The sequence below is a fragment of the Pseudopipra pipra genome, chromosome 1 (genome assembly GCF_036250125.1).
Source record: "Pseudopipra pipra isolate bDixPip1 chromosome 1, bDixPip1.hap1, whole genome shotgun sequence".
Classification (NCBI taxonomy): Eukaryota; Metazoa; Chordata; class Aves; order Passeriformes; family Pipridae; genus Pseudopipra; species Pseudopipra pipra.
Window position 1 is genome coordinate 42,882,616 of NC_087549.1, and position 18,255 is coordinate 42,900,870.

General features: G+C 39.1%; 1 protein-coding gene across 5 annotated transcripts in view; it reads left to right on the forward strand.

The window, feature by feature from the left end:
• Window positions 1–18,255, forward strand: part of LOC135413853 (ethanolaminephosphotransferase 1-like) — a 58,279-nt gene that overhangs the window by 24,092 nt on the left and 15,932 nt on the right. For all 5 annotated transcript variants that reach the window (XM_064654000.1, XM_064654003.1, XM_064654014.1 and 2 more), the window contains exons 5-6: window positions 4,171–4,439; window positions 12,299–12,407. In XM_064654000.1, coding sequence (XP_064510070.1) covers window positions 4,171–4,439; window positions 12,299–12,407 — 378 coding nt within the window. The remainder of the gene's footprint in view (window positions 1–4,170; window positions 4,440–12,298; window positions 12,408–18,255) is intronic.

Below are 18,255 nucleotides of genomic sequence, written 5' to 3' on the forward strand. Positions count from 1 at the left end.
TTGTGACCAGATGACCAGCCTAATGGATTAGGGAAAGGCTGAGGATGTTGTCTACCTGGAATTCAGTAAAGCCTTTGATACTGGCTCCCACAACATTTTTCTGGAGAAGTTGGCACCCTGTGGCTTGGACAGGTGCACTCCTCATTGGGTTAAAAACTGTCCAGATGGCTGAGCCCAGAGAGTGATGGTGAATAGAGTTATGTCCAGTTGGCAGCCAGTCACCAGTGGTGTTCCTCAGGGATCAGTATTGGGGCCAGTCTTGTTTAATGTCTTTATCCAGAATCTGGATGAAGGGATTAAGTTCAACCTCAGTCAGTTTGCAGATGACATCAAGTTGGGTGGGAGTGTTGATCTGCTGGAGGGCAGGAAGGCTCTGCACAGGGATCTGGACAGGCTGGATCAATGGGCCGAGGGCCCATTGATGGGTATGAGGTTTAACAAGGCCAAGTGCTGGGTCCTGCACTTGGGTCACAACAACCCCACACAGCACTACAGGCCTGGGGAAAAGTGGCTGGAAAGCTGTTTAGTGAAAAAGGACCTTGGGGTGCTGGTTGACAGCAGCTGAACATGAGCCAGCAGTGTGCCCAGGTGGCCGAGAAGTCCAATGGCATCCTGACTTATATCAGCAATAGTGTGGCCAGCAGGACCAGGGAAGTGATTTTCTCCCTGTACTCAGCACTGGTGAGGCTGCACCTCTGAGTACTGCGTCCAACTCTGGGCCCCTCACTACAAGAAAGACATTCAGGTGCTGGAGTGAGTCCAGAGAAGGGCAACAGAGCTGGAGCACAAGTCCTATGAGGAGTGGCTGAGGGAGCTGTGGGATTGTTTAGTCTGAAGAAGAGAAGGCTCAGGCTCTACAACTACCTGAAATGAGTTTGTAGCCAGGTGGGGGTCAGCTTCTTCTCCCAGGCATCCAGTGACAGGAACAGAGGAAATCGTCTCAAGCTGCACCAGAGAAGGTTCAGGTTGGACACGAGGAAGAAATTTTTCCCTGAAAGGATTGTTAAGCATTGGAATGGGTTGCCCAGGGAGGTGGTGGAGTAACGATCCCTGGAAGTGTTCAAGAAATTCCTGGATGCAGCATATAGTGCTGTGGTTTAGTTGACCTCGTAGTGTTTGGTCAAAAGTTGACTTGATCCTGGAATTCTTTTCCAACCTTAGTGATTCTATTCTGTGATTCTAAATGTACACTCTCCTTGGAACTGTTTCTTGTAAGGCCATTGCAGAGTGTAGCCATATATTTGTGTGCCATACTTGAGACACTGAGGCTACAAACGGATGTGTTATAGATTAGTATGCTGCAGTGCTGTGCAAAGGTGCTGACCACTTTTGGAATCAGACTCATGCGTATAGAGCCATCTTGATTGATCTGGGGGTATCCCCTTGTGGAGAAATCTCCCTCTGCATGCCTTGGCATTTCTATTAAATTGGCGAGATCATGCCAAAATTATTTTTTTCTGGAATTTCTATGTATTTGTACTATAAAAAGCAATGGGACAACTGTCCCTTGAAGCTGACTACCAGTCAGATTTCCCTAGCTCTCTATAATAATTATCTGAAGCAGCAGTTTCTTTGTGAAAACCATTTTTGTGTAATTGTATAGAATTTAATGAAATGGCTATTGTTTCATAAATAGGAATTACATATTGGAGTTGTTACTGTATGACATCCCAGAAAGCTCACTGGAAGTTCAACTTCCAAGATTCTTAATGTAGATGGTATTTGCCAGTGACGCCTCTAGTTCCTAATACTTGGAAGGCAAGGAACATGATGTTGACAGTCAAAGCTATAATGAAATAATGTATATGTAGATTTTTATGTCTGCTGTCCAAGCCACTTCATGAAATATTTAGTCTCAGATTTAATTCTTCATGGCCAAAGTTTTCCCTTTGGAAGACTGCAAAGAGCCATAATAACTAACCAAATATGCAGCTGTAATCTCTCTCAGCTTCTTTTTAATGACAGAGTTTCTCTCTCCAAATGCTGTTCTTCCCCCCCACCCCCTTTTTTAAGGTGGTTTGGTATCTTTCCCTTTCATAAAATGGACTGCTATTTGCTGTTATTTTAAATTCCACTCTTTAAAAGTTATATAAAATTTAATAAAACTGTATATTTATGAACCTTTATGAGACAAAATCATAATACAAGAATTCTAAAGCAATGGAAGTGTGGGACAGTGTATGTCCACTATTGAATACAAACCAGTCTTGGCATGAACAATTTTAAACTGAAACTTAAAACAAAATATTTTCAATCTCTTAAAAAGGTAATGAAACTACATGGAAAATCTGGTTAAAGATTTTTGAAAATCTGATTTTATCTATGTGTCATATAGTTCCTGTGTTTTTCTCCATGCCCATTATAATTAGAAATACTGTATTTTATGACACCATTGTGAGCCTCTTTTTAATAAAACTAAAGTTCTTACAAAATGAAAACCACTTTTTCTCTGTGATGTACTTATTTTACTATCTAATGTCACTTTTGTGACAACTTAAAATAATTTATGATCAGAAAAATCTTCTAACATTTGCATTTTTAAAAATATTACCTGTGTAACTGAATTCTCTCTTATTTTGGATAGGTATTCTTGAAGTATAAAAGACCATAAACTGTTTAGGGTTGATAATATACTTATTTGCTAGTTAAATTTCAGAAATATTCTTTACTGGATGGAAGAATTTCTACAGTTATTGTAACACCATTCAATTAACCTCAAACTTATATATAGTTTTCTTTCTGCACATTTCAGTAAGATGTTGAAAATTCAGTGGTAATGTTAATAGAGAAAGTGTCTCTAGAAAGGGGCAAGCTATATTTGAAATCCTCTTTGAGATATTTAATTTTAGAGTTGTGAGAACTGTCTCAAGAGATTTGTATTTGAGTGGAGGATATCTCACAGCTGTTTAGGTATTACAATAGAGAGACAGTCTAAAAACTGTACAAAATGAAATCCCATGTTTTCCCAGTTTAGGTCCCTAAAGTGTATTTACATTAAACAAAACTCAGAGTAATGACAAATAATCCGGTGAAGTAAGTAGCATATGATCTATAGCAGCTGTGGAGTCTTTGGTCTCACTCTGCTGAGTCGTATCTCTAGTCAGTTTTGCGTTATTAATGCTATCAATAGCTAATAACTGCTTTACCTTCCAAGTAAGATTAAAAAGAAAAAACCTCTCCATTTTATTCTGAGATTCAAGACAATAGTAAGTAATCTGTAAGGTTTGTTCTGCGTACTTTTTCCTAAGAGATTCATTCTGCATCTTTACACTTAACTTTAAGAGGAAAATATTTTTCAGCAGCACAATCTCAGAGAAGAGGCTAAGGGTACGGTTTGACAACACAACTAAGAAAGATTACAACCATTAGATCCCCTTCCTCCTGCCTGCATTCACCACCCCTCTCTTGTGCTATCTCCCTTGGTTTTTGTACTATTCATAACACCAAATCTATTAGTGACACAGAAGAAAACATAATGTTTACTCTCTTTCCACCAGCTGAACAGGCTGCAGGTCTCCCTGTTCAACAGCAGTGAATTATCAGATCAACTCAAACCATATTGTCCAACTTTAGAGTGAGATCCAGTGCAGTACTGGACCATCTTTCAAGCACTCAAGTATTAAAAGTGATCAATCAACGTGTAATGCACCTTAACTATAATGTATTTTTAGATTCATATAATAATACATTTTGCAAAAGACCTTGAAGATCGCTAAGTCCAACCATTAACCCAGCACTGCCAATTCCACCACTAAACAATGTCCCCAGTCTACCTCACAATGGTCTGAAGGCTCAGAGGGTGCCCAACACCAATGGATGGGTGAGAAGCCCTATGGACACTTTTCAGCGCTTGAAACTGATTGCAGGGACTGACATTAAAGCATTTCAAGACCACTGGGGGCAAGTGATTTTGAATGTCTTTCTAAAGCTCATAAGAAAGGTGGCATTAAAGCTTCAGAGCTGAGGTAAGGACAGAAAAATTGCTTGATAACTGAAACAAGTATTTTATGAGCAATCCTAATCGTTAGTATTGAGGAGGCTGTTGTGCTTCAGTCGTCATTGTAATTTTCTCATGCGTTATATATGGCAGTAGTGCAGTGTATGTGAAGAAAGTTACTCCTTTTGTTGTGCTCTAAATTTTCATTTCTTTTTCTTTCCCAATCCTTCTAGACTCCATAGATGGGAAACATGCTCGAAGGACTCAGTCCAGTACTCCTCTAGGAGAACTATTCGACCATGGACTGGATAGCTGGGCTACCTCCATTTTTGTGCTTTCCTTTTTTTCTGTCTGTTCCCGTGACAATGGGAAGACTGGAGTTTCTGTATATACAATGTATATATATTTAAGCATTGTCTTATTTAACTTCATGTGTTCACACTGGGAGAAATATAACACAGGAGTTCTTTTTCTTCCTTGGGGATATGATATAAGCCAAGTGGTAAGTATTTATCATTTCTGTTTTGGTTTTATTTTTTTAAATATGTAATTGTTTTCATAATATTAAAGAAATAGAAAAATAGTGCTCAAGGCAAATATATTTGGCTGAGACCTTGAAATATGTAAAATTGCATAACCCTAAAAGTAATTCAGAAATATTTCCTGCATTTGCAGTAAAGGGATGCTCTTGAGCAAATTGTCAGCATCAGAGATTCATTGCCTTGCAGGAGAAAAAAGACTTGCAGCAAGCCTAGCAGCCAGATAGTGCCTATGAGAATGTCATTTAACTACATTTGATTTGTGGTGTTAACAAAAATTATTTTGCTATCTGAAGCCGTAAGCAATTTCCCCCCCAACACTGGGTTCTGAGACATGATGTGAAGTAGTCCAAGTAGTATCTACTAATAGTAATTACGCAGTTATACACTGCTAGACCTTCTCAATTCTACCCTGTTTTACAACAAGTGTGGTGATGGAAACAACATTGTAACTATACAGAGAACATTAACTGTTGTAAAGTGAATTCTACCCTTGAAAAAAAGTCAGTCATATAATGGATGTCAAAAAGTCGTAGGGAATGACATTCAGTAACATGAATTATGTATCAGCCCACAGTCAGCCCCAGCTGAGTTCTTGACTGGCTTACAGCCCTACCTTGAGGTGGACCTCCTCAGAAACATGCCCAGGCCACCACGGTGAGTGGTGTCCACAGTACACAAATAAGTAGCAGGAGTAACAAGTTCGGTGCACTTCCAAGGGCCCAGCACTGGATTTTTGGGCTGGCTTATTTGTTTCTTACATAGCCAAGCTCTTGCAGACTGAAGAGCAGTCACAGTCTTCTGAGCTTCCTGTCATAGGCATGAGATGAAAGGTACAGCCAAATATACATAATTGAAAAGAAGTTTGACAAATACTCAAATATGTGTTTTAATGGAAATATAGTATTTGAATTAATGGCTGCAGATGTGTTGCTGTAAACATAATCAGAATCCAGTGGTTTGAGAACAACTCAGAGATGGTGGTCCAGCTGTGGTGCATCTGTGTCATCCCCTACAAAATAGGTTCTGGGAGAAGAAGTTGGCTCAGGATTAAGACATTAGGCAGCCAGCTGGTCTGCAAGTTTCAGCCATGTCTGTATAAGGCTTCTTGGTGAAGTTCTTCCAGCAGGAGAGAAATAGCTATGTTCAAACCAATTCCACTTGTTGGTCTGATGATCGGTGTATATGTGAATGTTTAGAAAGCTCTGCTGGATTACTTCAGCATCCGAACCCTATTAGTGTTTAAATATGGGAATGGGTATCAAGTGGCAGAGAAGTATTGTTAACTGTGTCAGTGCTGGTAGTGTCCTATGCCCCTGGCACTGCTTTTCCATCTGGGGAATAATGCTAATAACATTTCCCTGCCTGACAGATTTGTGGTGAGGCTGGATATCAGTAAAGTTTGTAAACTGCTTTGATTAACTGGGATGCAAGGTGCTAACAAGTGCTATTTCCTGTTTGCCTCTGATGCTGGATTGCTGTCCTGCACACTTGCTTTCTAATAACTTCTGTGATGGTTTGGCTACGGTCAAAGTGATAAGCCTGTAACTGTCAGAATTTTTTTGATGCTATTTAGCACAGTCATCAACAGTGGTGGAAGACTGTACTATTGAAATCTCTGTACGTCAGTTTTCCCATCTGTAAAAAATAGCTTTTGTAGTTGTGATTGCCTATGAACAAAGACAAAATAGAATTTGTAGGTCGAGGTGGTATTTTTCTATTAGTCCAAACTACATTTCACACACACCAGGAAGTATATAATGTGTTTTTTTCCCAGCTGTACTAACTAGTCTAGTAAAAGATCATAACTCTCCTAAAAAATTGCTCTTGTTTTGTAAACCAATTCAGCAAATTTTGTATGATGTGTGCACTATTAAAGGTAGCTCTTCGTCTCCAGTTACTTAGTGGAGAAGATACTGGGGACAATAGCAAATGGCTGATGATAAGTAGGAAAGGTAATGCTCCTCTTGCTTTTTTTTTCCCACTGCTTCTCTGCCGGATATTCCCACAGTCACATTTAGAGGCAGAGAGTGTGGAAGCACTCGCAGGCTGCTTTCAGACTGATTCCCAGTGCTTGGTTCACAATTTCCTCCATGGCATTCCTAGCTGGATTGCTGCAGGAATGTGCCTCTCTGTTCTGTCTTCATTAATTTCACCGACAATGTGGTGCTATTGCACTGGCATGTCAGACACTCAGGTGGTCTAGTCCTCTGCTTCTGCTTTTAAATTTGATGGTAGCCAAGAACTTTGGGCTTCATTATCACCCCAAAACTCAAGAAATAAGAGTAGTTAGTATAAGTGTGCAAATAGATAACTGTTGACCTTAATGAAAACTGAATTGGCATGTGGCTCCCAGGACACTGCTGCTGAGTCAGCTCCACTCTATATAAACACAGACAGCCCATGCTCTGCCTTAAATGTGGTATAAAAAGAGCTGCTGTTCCTCATGAAAAAATACCTCATTATGAATAGAGAAATTTGTGGGACTTACACAGATCACATTTTTCTGTGACTTGATGACTCATCACAACTGGTAACCCAATTACTCTATCTGGGCTGTAATTGGCACTCCAATTAGCTTTGATTACAGCAGACAGCCATTTACAGGAGGCTGTGGTTTGTAAACTTGAAAACTGGCTGTAATGTGTCTGAGAGATGCTTGGTCAGAGGACTGTTACGTTTTTTGATCCAGAATCAAGGAGGAGGCATCTGCAGCAGGGAAAACCCTTACCCTCTCGCCTCTCTCCAGCACAGGGAGCTATCTGGTGCTGACTCCTGAGTGAGCAGAAAAAGATGCAGGGAGAAGAGCCTCTGTACCATAGCCTCCAGACAATTTTCATACACTTTTGAGTAAGCACACCTATTGGAAACCCCAAGAATTATGGTCTGAAGAAAAGGCTGAAAAATAAACCTCTGTTATAATCTGTGAGAAATTCTCTTGGATACATCTTGTGAAGACAAAGACTTTTGTTTTTCTCACAAGCCCAACTAAAAAAAGTTAATCTCTGCAAATTAAGTTTCTTGGACAAAAAAAAGGCAAAACTTCCCTGGGAAATTAAAACTTCAGGCTTCTTGCCATATGTTAATTTTCACAGACATCTTCCTGATTTAAAAAAAAAAATCTATTTTGCTCCTGAAAAATTTAATATTCCCCTAATGAAATACTCCCCTAATCCTGCTGTTGCTTTTCCTAAGCCACTGCAGTGAATTCATAGTAGGGGAACAAAATACTCATTTTTCCTTAATATGATGTAATGATACTTCTGCTTCCATTGGTGCTGCCTTAAGTGTAACAGGAAGTGGCCTTTATATTCTTAAATAAAAGTTTAAAAGTAAAAAGAAAAGCTGCATGAGAGCTGGAGTGACTCAGACGATTCCACTCTCCTTCCTCTCCCTCTCCCCAGCTATGAGGCCCAGCTTAAAAGCAGCACAAGCAGCAAAATGTGAAAGGCAACAGGCAGCTCTTGCTGGCCCAGCCTTTGCCCTGTAAGGAGAGGATGACCAGAAATCCTCTATATGTGGGTTTATGCCTGAAGGGATGGGTGCTTGGACCATGAGCCCCAGGTTTTCAGTTTAAGATGCTTTCACAGCTGCTTCTGCCAGAGGACTTTGGACAGTACCACATAGTCTCAGGGAGAACACTCTGCCTGCCTTGGAACTCTGAATAAATGAAATCCATGATGCAGACAGCAACTGAAAAATTGTAGAACTTCCTTTGCTTCTTCCTTTGAGTCAAAGCAGAGGAAGGCTTTTTGTTTGGATGCCCTATACCAGGGGTTTTTTTGACAAGCTTTTTACAAAACTCATGCTGAAATGTGTTTCATATGACCTATTCTTGGGATGTACTGTGGCAGCCAGCGTTTTAGGAACTGGCAGAGAAATCCCAAGCAATGCAAGTGCACATCACATCTTGAAAAAATTTCTACCTTTTCTGAGGGGCAAAAAAAGTTATCTATTAAAAAGCAAAATAAAGACACAAATATCTTGTTCTTTGGTCAAATTACTAGTATTCACAATTTAATTTTAGTTAAAAAGATATTCACTTGCACAGTTTTTCAAATTTGAAGTGTCTGTGGAAAGCATAGTCATACTTGTGATAAAATATTATAATTATTTGGTTCCAAAGGTAGGAGCACACTGAAACTGTGGATGTGACAGAATGGATAGCAGTGTGGAAGCAGTTCTGCCCAGACCATGGTGTCTGCTTCAAGCTGCTTCCAGACGTAGCTGGAAACTGATCTCAATACTCAGTTATCTGAGGGAAACCCCATGGTGTACCCATGTGAAATCTAAACAGAAGAGCCTGCTGTGCACAGGCTCTTTATGCAGCAGTTGATTGCTTCATTCTTAACCACTTGATTATGATTCTGTGCAAACCTTTCTTGGTTAATTAATCTTCCATGTGCCTTTAACTGCTTACCTATCATGTCTAAATGCAGAGTGATCTTTTTAAGAAAAACTTTTTATAGGCTAAATTTTCAACCTTCAACTATTTATTGAAAGAAAAAAGACTGAGAAAAAATTAAAATGGAAAAATTGCACATCGTGTTAAAGCTAACTCCTACTGAAATCACTTGTAAGTAATCATTCGTGCTCTTTTAGGCAACTGTCACATTTATTTTGAGAAGAAAAAGTAACCTTGTATTTTAAATGTCTTTGCTTTCAAGATGTTCGGTTTGAGCACTGTGTTAATGGAAAATATTTCAACACATGAACAATTAATGCTATAGCAATATGCTAGTGAAACTGAATATTACAGTAAAATTAATGCCATTTTTTGTGGAATCATAAAGAATTTAAAAGAATATCAACATTTTTTAAAAAATATGAGAAAATGTTTGATTTTGTTTCCCACTGTGTAGAATATCACACATCATACTAAATGTGTCTGTGGAAATGGTAAATCATGTAGAAGAAAAAAAATGTACACACACAGTCTAGAATATTGTGGCCACAAAACTTACACCTGTAGTATTGGAAAATTTAAAAAAAATTTAAATATTTTAGAGAACAGTTAAAAGACTAGAAATTAGAAGACTTTGAGGGGTTATAATGCCTTATGATTATATAGAATTTCCCCAATGCCACATCAAAGAACTATTCTGATTTTACAGAGGAGGAAAGGTGTCTATGTTATTGTGTATTATAAAATTGTGACAAGATAGGGAGTCTCCTCAGAAACCAACTGTCCTGCTGCTAGCCATATCAAAAGGCCTACAAATTAACAGCTTGTATTTCCAGAATTTTCTCAGCATAAGTACTCCTCATCCTCACAGATAAGGCCTTGGCAAGCCAAAAATGTTCCTGGTCAGATGCTGCAGTGAGTTGAAATCCAAGATTGTATATGTCTGGCACTACCTTGCTATATAGTCCTCACTTGGGTTACTTAATTTGGACTTCTCAATTTACAAAAGACTGCAATTATTTTTACTTGCTAATGACTGCATTTATGTCTGAAAAGTACTAAAGCTGATTGATGGCAGAGAGATAAGTAAAAAACTTGGTCTTCTTAAGAAGAATTATTCAGTTGCACTTAGGGACACTGCTTTACGTTGATTTTTATTTATTTTTTTACCAACAGTGCCTTCAAAAGCAGTTTATACAGCTGATTAACATACTTAGCTTTAGCCAATAATTTTGACAATATTACTTTTTGCTAATATATCTTAGATTAAGGGATACAGCCAATTTCACATCCTTCCAGCTTTCTAACGGAGGTCTTTGGGACTGCCTCAGTGAAGTCAAAGTGACGAGTCCTTAAAAAGCAAAACACCAAAAATTTGAAGCCAAAGAGTGTTTTTTCATATGCTACATCTGTTAAGTAAGAGGCAGACTCAATCTGCGAGTGCTGCATCACCAAATCCCAGGGCATTCCCTGAGAGAACTCACTGCATCCACGCTCCTGTTCCTGGATGTATGTTGACATCTGACAGTGATGCTCATGGCTGCCCTGCCAAAAGTATTGACTGTAATAACGGATAATACTGATGTTCCTTTTTTATCACTTGCCAAAATAGTCTCTTCAGGATTCAACATGCGAGGGTAAATTCAGTCTCCATCAAAGCCAGTTGGAGTTTTGCCATCAGCTTTGATGGGGTCGTGATTCCATCCGTCATGTCTTATGGATAACATAGTACAATTTTTTCAGAAAGCCAAATGTTAGCTCTCATGTAGTGGATTGCAAAACCCATTATACATGCCCTTCATTTAGTCCAAAATTTAACTCACTGTCTTCAGTGGCTCAAGATGTAACACTCACTAGTGCCTCCTTTTCTCTGTCGCAAATCTGTTGTGCTGCATGTTCTTGCACAGGCAAATTCAAACATCCAGGCAAAAACTCTTAAAGAGCTACATACTGATAGGGCAAGAATTTAGATATAGAGAAGTAAGTGAAGTCAAATATAGTGTTATCCACGTGTAATAGGGAGTTTAAGTGCCAGCAGTGTTCTGCTATTAATCTGTGATCTTAAGCAGCCTGTTATTTAAAAAAGAGATTTTCAGTGTATCCTGAAGTTAAAGCATTTAATTTAATAAAAGACTGGAAATGTATTTGCTGATGTTAAAATGAAGAAAACACATAACATAGTAAAAAGTAAGTATTTAAAAAACTAAGTAATACATAGTAAAATCTATAATACAAGTAAAGCTGAAAAACATTTGTCATCCCAGAGTAAGAGGCTGTATTGAATGGAAAATATAAAGGTTACTAAATGTTAGCCGGGAATAAATAGATGAATATGCAGTTTTCTAAATGGCATTATAATTAACACTGTCATTTTAATTTAGAGCTGAAGTGTAGCATGAAACATACAGCCTCTTATGGGCCCTAGGGGAAACCTGAACATCTAAGAACAAAACAGCCTAGAGAAAGAGCAGGGCAGCAGTCCTGCTAGCTGGGTGCTGGCAGCAGAAGGGGCTGCAGGGGGCGAGTGGCCTGGGATAAGCAAGGAAATGGGTTTCAAGGGAAAGAGGGGGCCCTTGAGGAGGTGGGGTGAAGGGCACAAGGGTTTGGGAATCACTGCATCACACTCAGTGCTGCATTTGCATGTTACACATCTGAAATGGTAAAACTTTATCAGTTTGTGCCGTGAGCTGTAGGTGGTGCTGCTACAGGTGCATGTGAGAGGTGTTGCTGTAGGAGCTATAGGGTTTTGACTGCATTAAGATTTCTAACCTCAGCTGGGTCACAAAATTAACTCTGAAGAGAGAGCAGAAACTACATTTACGTCTCTACTGAAACTGGTGGCACTTCAGCAAGTGACTTGTGAGTCTCGTGTATGCGTCCTTTCACTCCTAATGACATCTGACCGTGTGTTTCTTTTTGTCTCCTATAATGATGTTATCTGTCAAACAAATTAAAAACCAGGGAAGACTTCAGCTCCCTCTCCTTTTTATTTCTTCACATTCAAGTGATTTTTTTATAATTCTTTCAGCTGAGCTTAAGAGTTTTTCTCCCCTCTCAGTTTTTCTGATATGATCAGTTCAGGGGGTTGAGCTGCAAAAATAACCCCGTTGCTAATTCTGAAATCTGTATCCAAAACCAAGAAAGTGCTTGTGCAGTGGGGAGACATGGCATTTAGAAGGGATTTAGAACTTAGGTATTTTGAAAAGGTAAGTTAGTAATACTTACCACATGCAACATGCACGTATTAGAGGGAAGTTGCTTGCTTACTGTATTTCATACATTTTAAATAATTCTGCATGATTTTTTTGCTTTTGCATTTGTATCAAGATGATAAGTGAAATTCTGTGCCTTTAGAAGTAGAGAACTGACAATACATTATCTTTTATTTGTTTTTATTTATTAATACCTCTTCTATAGGTATTAATAGCAGCATATCTGCTTACCAGTGCTGTTGGTGTGGAAGTCTGGCAGAAGCCTTTGCTGCTTGGTTATTACATTACAGACATATTAGTAATCCTGCTTATAGGTAAGTGTCCAAATCTAAGCAAAAATATACTGCTTTTTAATTATTTTGATTAGATGTGTCTTATATTTCCCTTTTTTTTTCTTTTGTAAGTGTTGGATATTACAAAAAAGACATGAGTAGAGCTGATTAAAAGGGAAACTGAGAAACTTTTAAAAAGTAGATAATTTTGTAAAATTTTTTCCTCACTGAATTACTACCTGTTGCACACAAATAATACAGAAAATACTCCTCATCTGCATATGCAGTTCAGTGCAGTGTGCCAGCTGGCTGGCTCCCAAAGTCACAGGAACTCCTCTTGTCACTCAGGTAAAATGTCATTCACATTTACATATGTTCTAAGTTCAGTGTTTTGGCCTGCAGCACAGGATGTTCCAAAACATTATGAATAGAAGGAATGAAGACATTATTTAAATAATCTTGGAGGCACTACTGTAAATATGAATAAGAATCAGGTTGTTTCTAAGCTCTTCTTTAGAATTCCTTTCTGAACAGAAGTGATGCATTTTTCATACACAGCAATAGCTATTTGCTCATTATTTGATACTGTCGGTGTAGTTTGAAATAAGCATCCTGTGTTTTTTGGCTGTTATAGCTAGATGAGAACAAGAGCAGTTACATTTTAATGACTTAAAAACATGGTAGTCTTAGCTAAAAATGTGTGTATGCAAAATGGCTTTGATCTGTTGCTTGGGAGGTGAAGAAATTAGCATACATATTTTAGAGATTTTCATGAGCATACAAGTGATGAGAAGAGGGCACCAAAGCACCTGTTTGACACAAACACTGTGGACTTACTTCCCAAGAAATGTCTTCTGCTTTTGAGCCAAATGGAGGACTTGGATACAGGTGCTCACCTAGTGTCAACTTGATACGAGCCATCTGAGCATTTTGGGGGGGACTTTTGAATCCACTGCATTGATATGGGCTCTCACCACTCTCTCCTGTGGCAAGGTCTTCAGCAGGTACCATCTCCTATCCCAGCAGTGCTTCCCAGAATTCCCAGATTGGAAAGGACACTGCGTTCAGGTTGTACTTTCCAATGAGCAGCGTATGCAAGGACATGGTTTTGTGCTTTACCCATAAAACTGACTGTGTGTGACCAAGATTATCCAGTCTTTTTCATGTCAGGCCTGATTTAGGCACTCTGAGGAAAAAAATAAAGGGAGGGGGAAAAACAGTGGTTGCCTTTTCAACTTGACAGAGGTGTATCAGTAGATAGGGACTGATTTGTGCTCTCAAAGCAGCACTGCAAGTCCAGGAAAGATGGATGCTGGCTCACCCAGAAGCGACAGGTTAGACCAGCGCCGGTGTAAAGTGGTAACTGGGGCCAGTCCATTGAACATTAACTTGTTCTGTGCTATGCACATTGCTGCTTTGGCTCCTGCCACTAAAGCACATGACAGCCCATTTAGTGAGTACATTGATGGCTTCCCTTGCACTTGGGAAGCCATGGATGAAGGTTTAATTTAAACTGTTCAACACGGTAGGAAGGTTTGTGGTAGGGAAGCATGTCAGTGTCATCAGATCTGCAGCACTGAGCATCCTTTTCCATAGTCTACCAAAACCAGCTGGAAAGCAAGGACTGTTCCATTAGCATTAGAAAGAAGTACTGCTTCTGTCTTCTGTGGTATGCTTGCATGAATGGATCTGTGAGCACAGAATTGAATATTTCTTCCATCATCATCCCAAGCAGAAAAGGTATAAGTAAGAGCCAAAAAATTTCTTTAAAAAACATTGTCTCTCACACACTATCCACAATGCCATTAATATGGCAACATTTGCAGCTTAATTATAGTTAAATGTAAGTTTATGTTTACAGTATGCAAGAAATGGTCTTGTTTGACTCTATATTGCAGAATCATCACAGTGCTTAGTAAATTTCTTAAAAACAGGCACTAAATTTAAATATTAAAAAAGTAGAATCCTTCCACTCTAGATCATACTGATCCAGAAAGCACTGCCATTTCACCACACATTTGAATCTCAGCAATAGTGATTAAGGTGGTTGTGTGCAGTGACTATGGATATATAACATTTCTAGAAGCTTGTGATAAACTGCAGGACCCCACTGTGACTGCAGAAAACATACCCATGTAACCTACACCAAGGGCCAAGCAGCCAAGCAGACGGAATTATTTTCTCTGTCAGAGAGACTGCAGCAAGTGTGTCTTGCTCAGCCAGAACCATTTGTATCAGAGAGCCCACTCTCTGGCGTGTTCAATTAAATGCCTTTGTGGCTAGTTAAAAACAAAGCAATGTAGTGAATCTCTGATGCTTTTTACAAGTTCGTTTCCCATTATCCTAAGAAGAGCCACTAAACCATAACTGGCTGTCCTTAACCATCTGATGGCATTTAGTAGTCAGTAGTGGTCCTTTTAACAATGAACCTGTAGCTGCTCCATCAATACTTGGCATTTGTTTGGTGTTTTTACTGTTCTCTGCACAACAGGAGTTCAGCTGCTGAGCTGTCACTTCTCTGAGAACAGCTGGGCTTTAGCTAATACCTTGTGTAGTGGGAAGAAATCCAAACAAGATGCACATGAGTGTTTTTCAGATGTCTTTCCTGGAGTTTCTGGGAAAAAAAAAGTAGCCCATGTATAACCTAAGGATGAACTCTGCAAAAGCACCTCCTCAGAGGAAGCTGAGGTATCACCAGGTAACACACACTCATTGAAAATAATGGAGTTTTTATCAGGTGCCAGAACACTCAAAGATATACATAAAAGTGCAGCAATACTGGTGTTTAGATTAGATGTTTCAGGAAAGCCTCCCAAGAGAGCTTTATGCATGCTCCTGGGAACTGTCTGGCACACTGTGAACATCTGCAGGAAAGCCAAGTCTTGGGCTGCTAAGCAGCAACCTCAGAGGACTGCCCTGTGAAACTGAGAAACTTTTGCATAGTATTTCACGGGAATTTTTCAGCTATCCAGCAAACACAAACCCATAATTTTCACAGGCAGTGAGAGCAATTCCATCCTTCAGCTCTGAAACACACACATAGCTGGACACCAAACCAATGAAGAAGGTCCTTCTCCTCTTTCCATGTTGTCCTGGCTGCTAGACAGAAATGCCTTTTCTCTCCTAACATGAAGCAGCCAGACTTTTCTAAGGTTATGTGCCTGTGCACTCATGTGGAACTAATTACTTCTGCACTCATCAAGGCTCCTGTGGATGACACTCCAAAAACTCTCTTGGGGTTTAAACACAATTGTCCCGTACCATTGTCTGGCTAAGTAGGGTCCCTTCAAAGGACAGCACTAGGGTGAGAGCTGTCATTTATTTTCACCCCTCCAGGGCATCCTGAATGCCTAGCATTCCCTGTCACTGTGCTATCAGGTTGAGAGCAATATAAAATATTTACAATAAGCATTTTAAAACAGTCAATCCTTCACATAAAGTCTAGTACCACAAATGATGCTGTAGATTTCATAAGAAGATTTTCAGTGACAGGTAGGCATCTGTAGTGCAGGGTGTAGCATTACTAATTGATGATGGTTTCTGTCTCACATTGCTATTAAATGACCTGTGGGTGCATGTTCTAAATGAAGCATTTTCCATGCTTGGGACATTCATACTTGCTATGTATGAGATAGTTTTTATAATGTCTAATAAAATTTGAGTTCAGATTGCAATCCTCTCCTCACTGAACACATTCATCTTACTGGAAATTTTTCTGTGTATTAAATTTGTTCATAATTCACCAGAGGGCTCAGAAGTTACGGTGGGATGTACACAAAAAGCAGCATTATCATATCAGCCTCATTCCTTAAGAAAGCACGTTGAAAAAAATGACTCCTGGATGCAGAGAAAGTTTCCTGCTCCTCTTCAGTATTAATTACAACCACAGTAATAGGTTTTGTGGTAAAGGATCATTCAAGCATGGAGTGGATATGTTGTACTTCATCAGTGTGTGGCACATGGGGCAGACCATTCTGTAATCCAGACATGTTGTCACATTTGAGTCCACTCTATCTGGTCAACAGTGCCCAGATCTGGGCTACTGAAGTCTGTGGCAAAGCTGAGGTAAATTTTCAAAGTGCAGGTTTGAACACGAAATGTGAATTGAATACTAACATCTGTCAGAGATATAAAACTTTTTTTTAGAGTTGGGACCAAAACATTCAGAATTTTTTTCCTTTGATGTGCATTGGGTTGGATTCTGTGCTGGCTTCTTCAGTGTGTGTTCCTTGAGGTTCACTCTTCTTGGAGCTACTTAAGTATATAAAAAGAGAATTAAATTCATAAATGAATACATAATAGCAGCAAAAAACTAATGATGAGACCAAGCCATAACATTTGAAACATGCTAAGTATTTGAATTCTGTCGTAGTGGGAAAGCACAATTATCTATCTAAAACAAAGCCTTGTCCTTGCACTGTGTCCTGCATCCTGTGTGGACAAAGGAGGACACGGAAGTCCTTGCCATGGGTGATCATACAGCAGCCTGCCCTCTTTTCAGTGTCAGAAAATGTTTAGGAGGCCATGGTCAAATTGTAAATTTTTTCTACTCCATATAGATGAGTCATTCTGTAGTGATTTCCTATAGTTCCCATTGCGAAGTGGCTGATGGTTCTGCCTTAATGATGACTAGTTGAATGATTAAATGTTAAGTGATATGTTTTCAAAATGTTATTGCTCTGACAGGCTTTGACCAGTCCTGTTTGAAAAGTGTGGTTAACATGAATTGGCTTCTACATGTCTGTCACCAATTTAACATTTATTAAGGCATTGTTGTGACAGTTTGTATGAGACTTTGTTAAAGTAAAGAGTGTGAAATATTCACCTGTCACTTGAGATATATATTTAAAAAGCTGTTGAGTTCATGTTTGGAGTAACTCATCTGAACCAGTCAGAACAATAACCCAGAAAAGCAGAGCACTCAAGGCCAGAGGCAGAGCAGTGTCACAGGATGCTGGTTACAGGTGGGAATGAGTTTGGTGGTGGTAGCTGTGAGGAGTCATTTCAGGGGCAGTGGGAGCCCCAGGAGAAGGACAAACAAGGGAGCTCGCCCGGTGGAATCCTTCTGGAAGCCAGCCTGGGCTTTTCAAATAAAGGCACAGTTTCTCTGGTGCTCAATTCTTGCTGTGCCCAGAAAGAGAATGATGTGTGAACAGTACTACATCAAAGAAGTAGCTACATCCATAAACTAATTCTTCAGTGTGCACTTAATCTCTCAAAATGCTAATTGTTATCTTACAGCTCAGTTCAAGAGAGACAAATGCAGTGTGTAATTCCTTAGACAGTGAAAATAAGGTATAAAATCAACAAACACTACAAACACACCCCTTTTCAACAAACATGACAAATGCATCCCTCTACAATCTTTATACTGAAGAAATATCTTAGATGCTAAACATCCAAAACCTACATTAACCTTGTGCATTAAGACAGTACTCATGTTTACACTGTTCTTTCAATCCTGTAAAATAATTTCATACTGTGTAGATCAGTTTGGGTGTATTTTTCATCCTAATGTATTCAGACTTTGCAGGCTCAATTAAGTCTGAAAATTATATACTCATTTTCTAAGCTTTTTTACCCCCCTCAATTACTATGCAGTTTAAAGTTTGCCATTTTATATAATGATAAAATGTAATTTTATAGTTAGTGGACAGCTCAATATGCAATTATCTGTTTTCAAAATCAATTAAAAGAGTTGTCTTCTCAAAACATGCCTGAGAAGGTCACACTGTTCCATAAAAAGCTACTGTTTCAGTTACAAGTGCTTTTAAATATTCACCTTTTGATGAAGTTTGCTTCCAGACACTGATAATTGTGCTAAATATTCAGTGTGTTAAGATATTTTCATGTGTCTAGCTGCTCTAAATGTGCAAGAAATTTAAAAAAA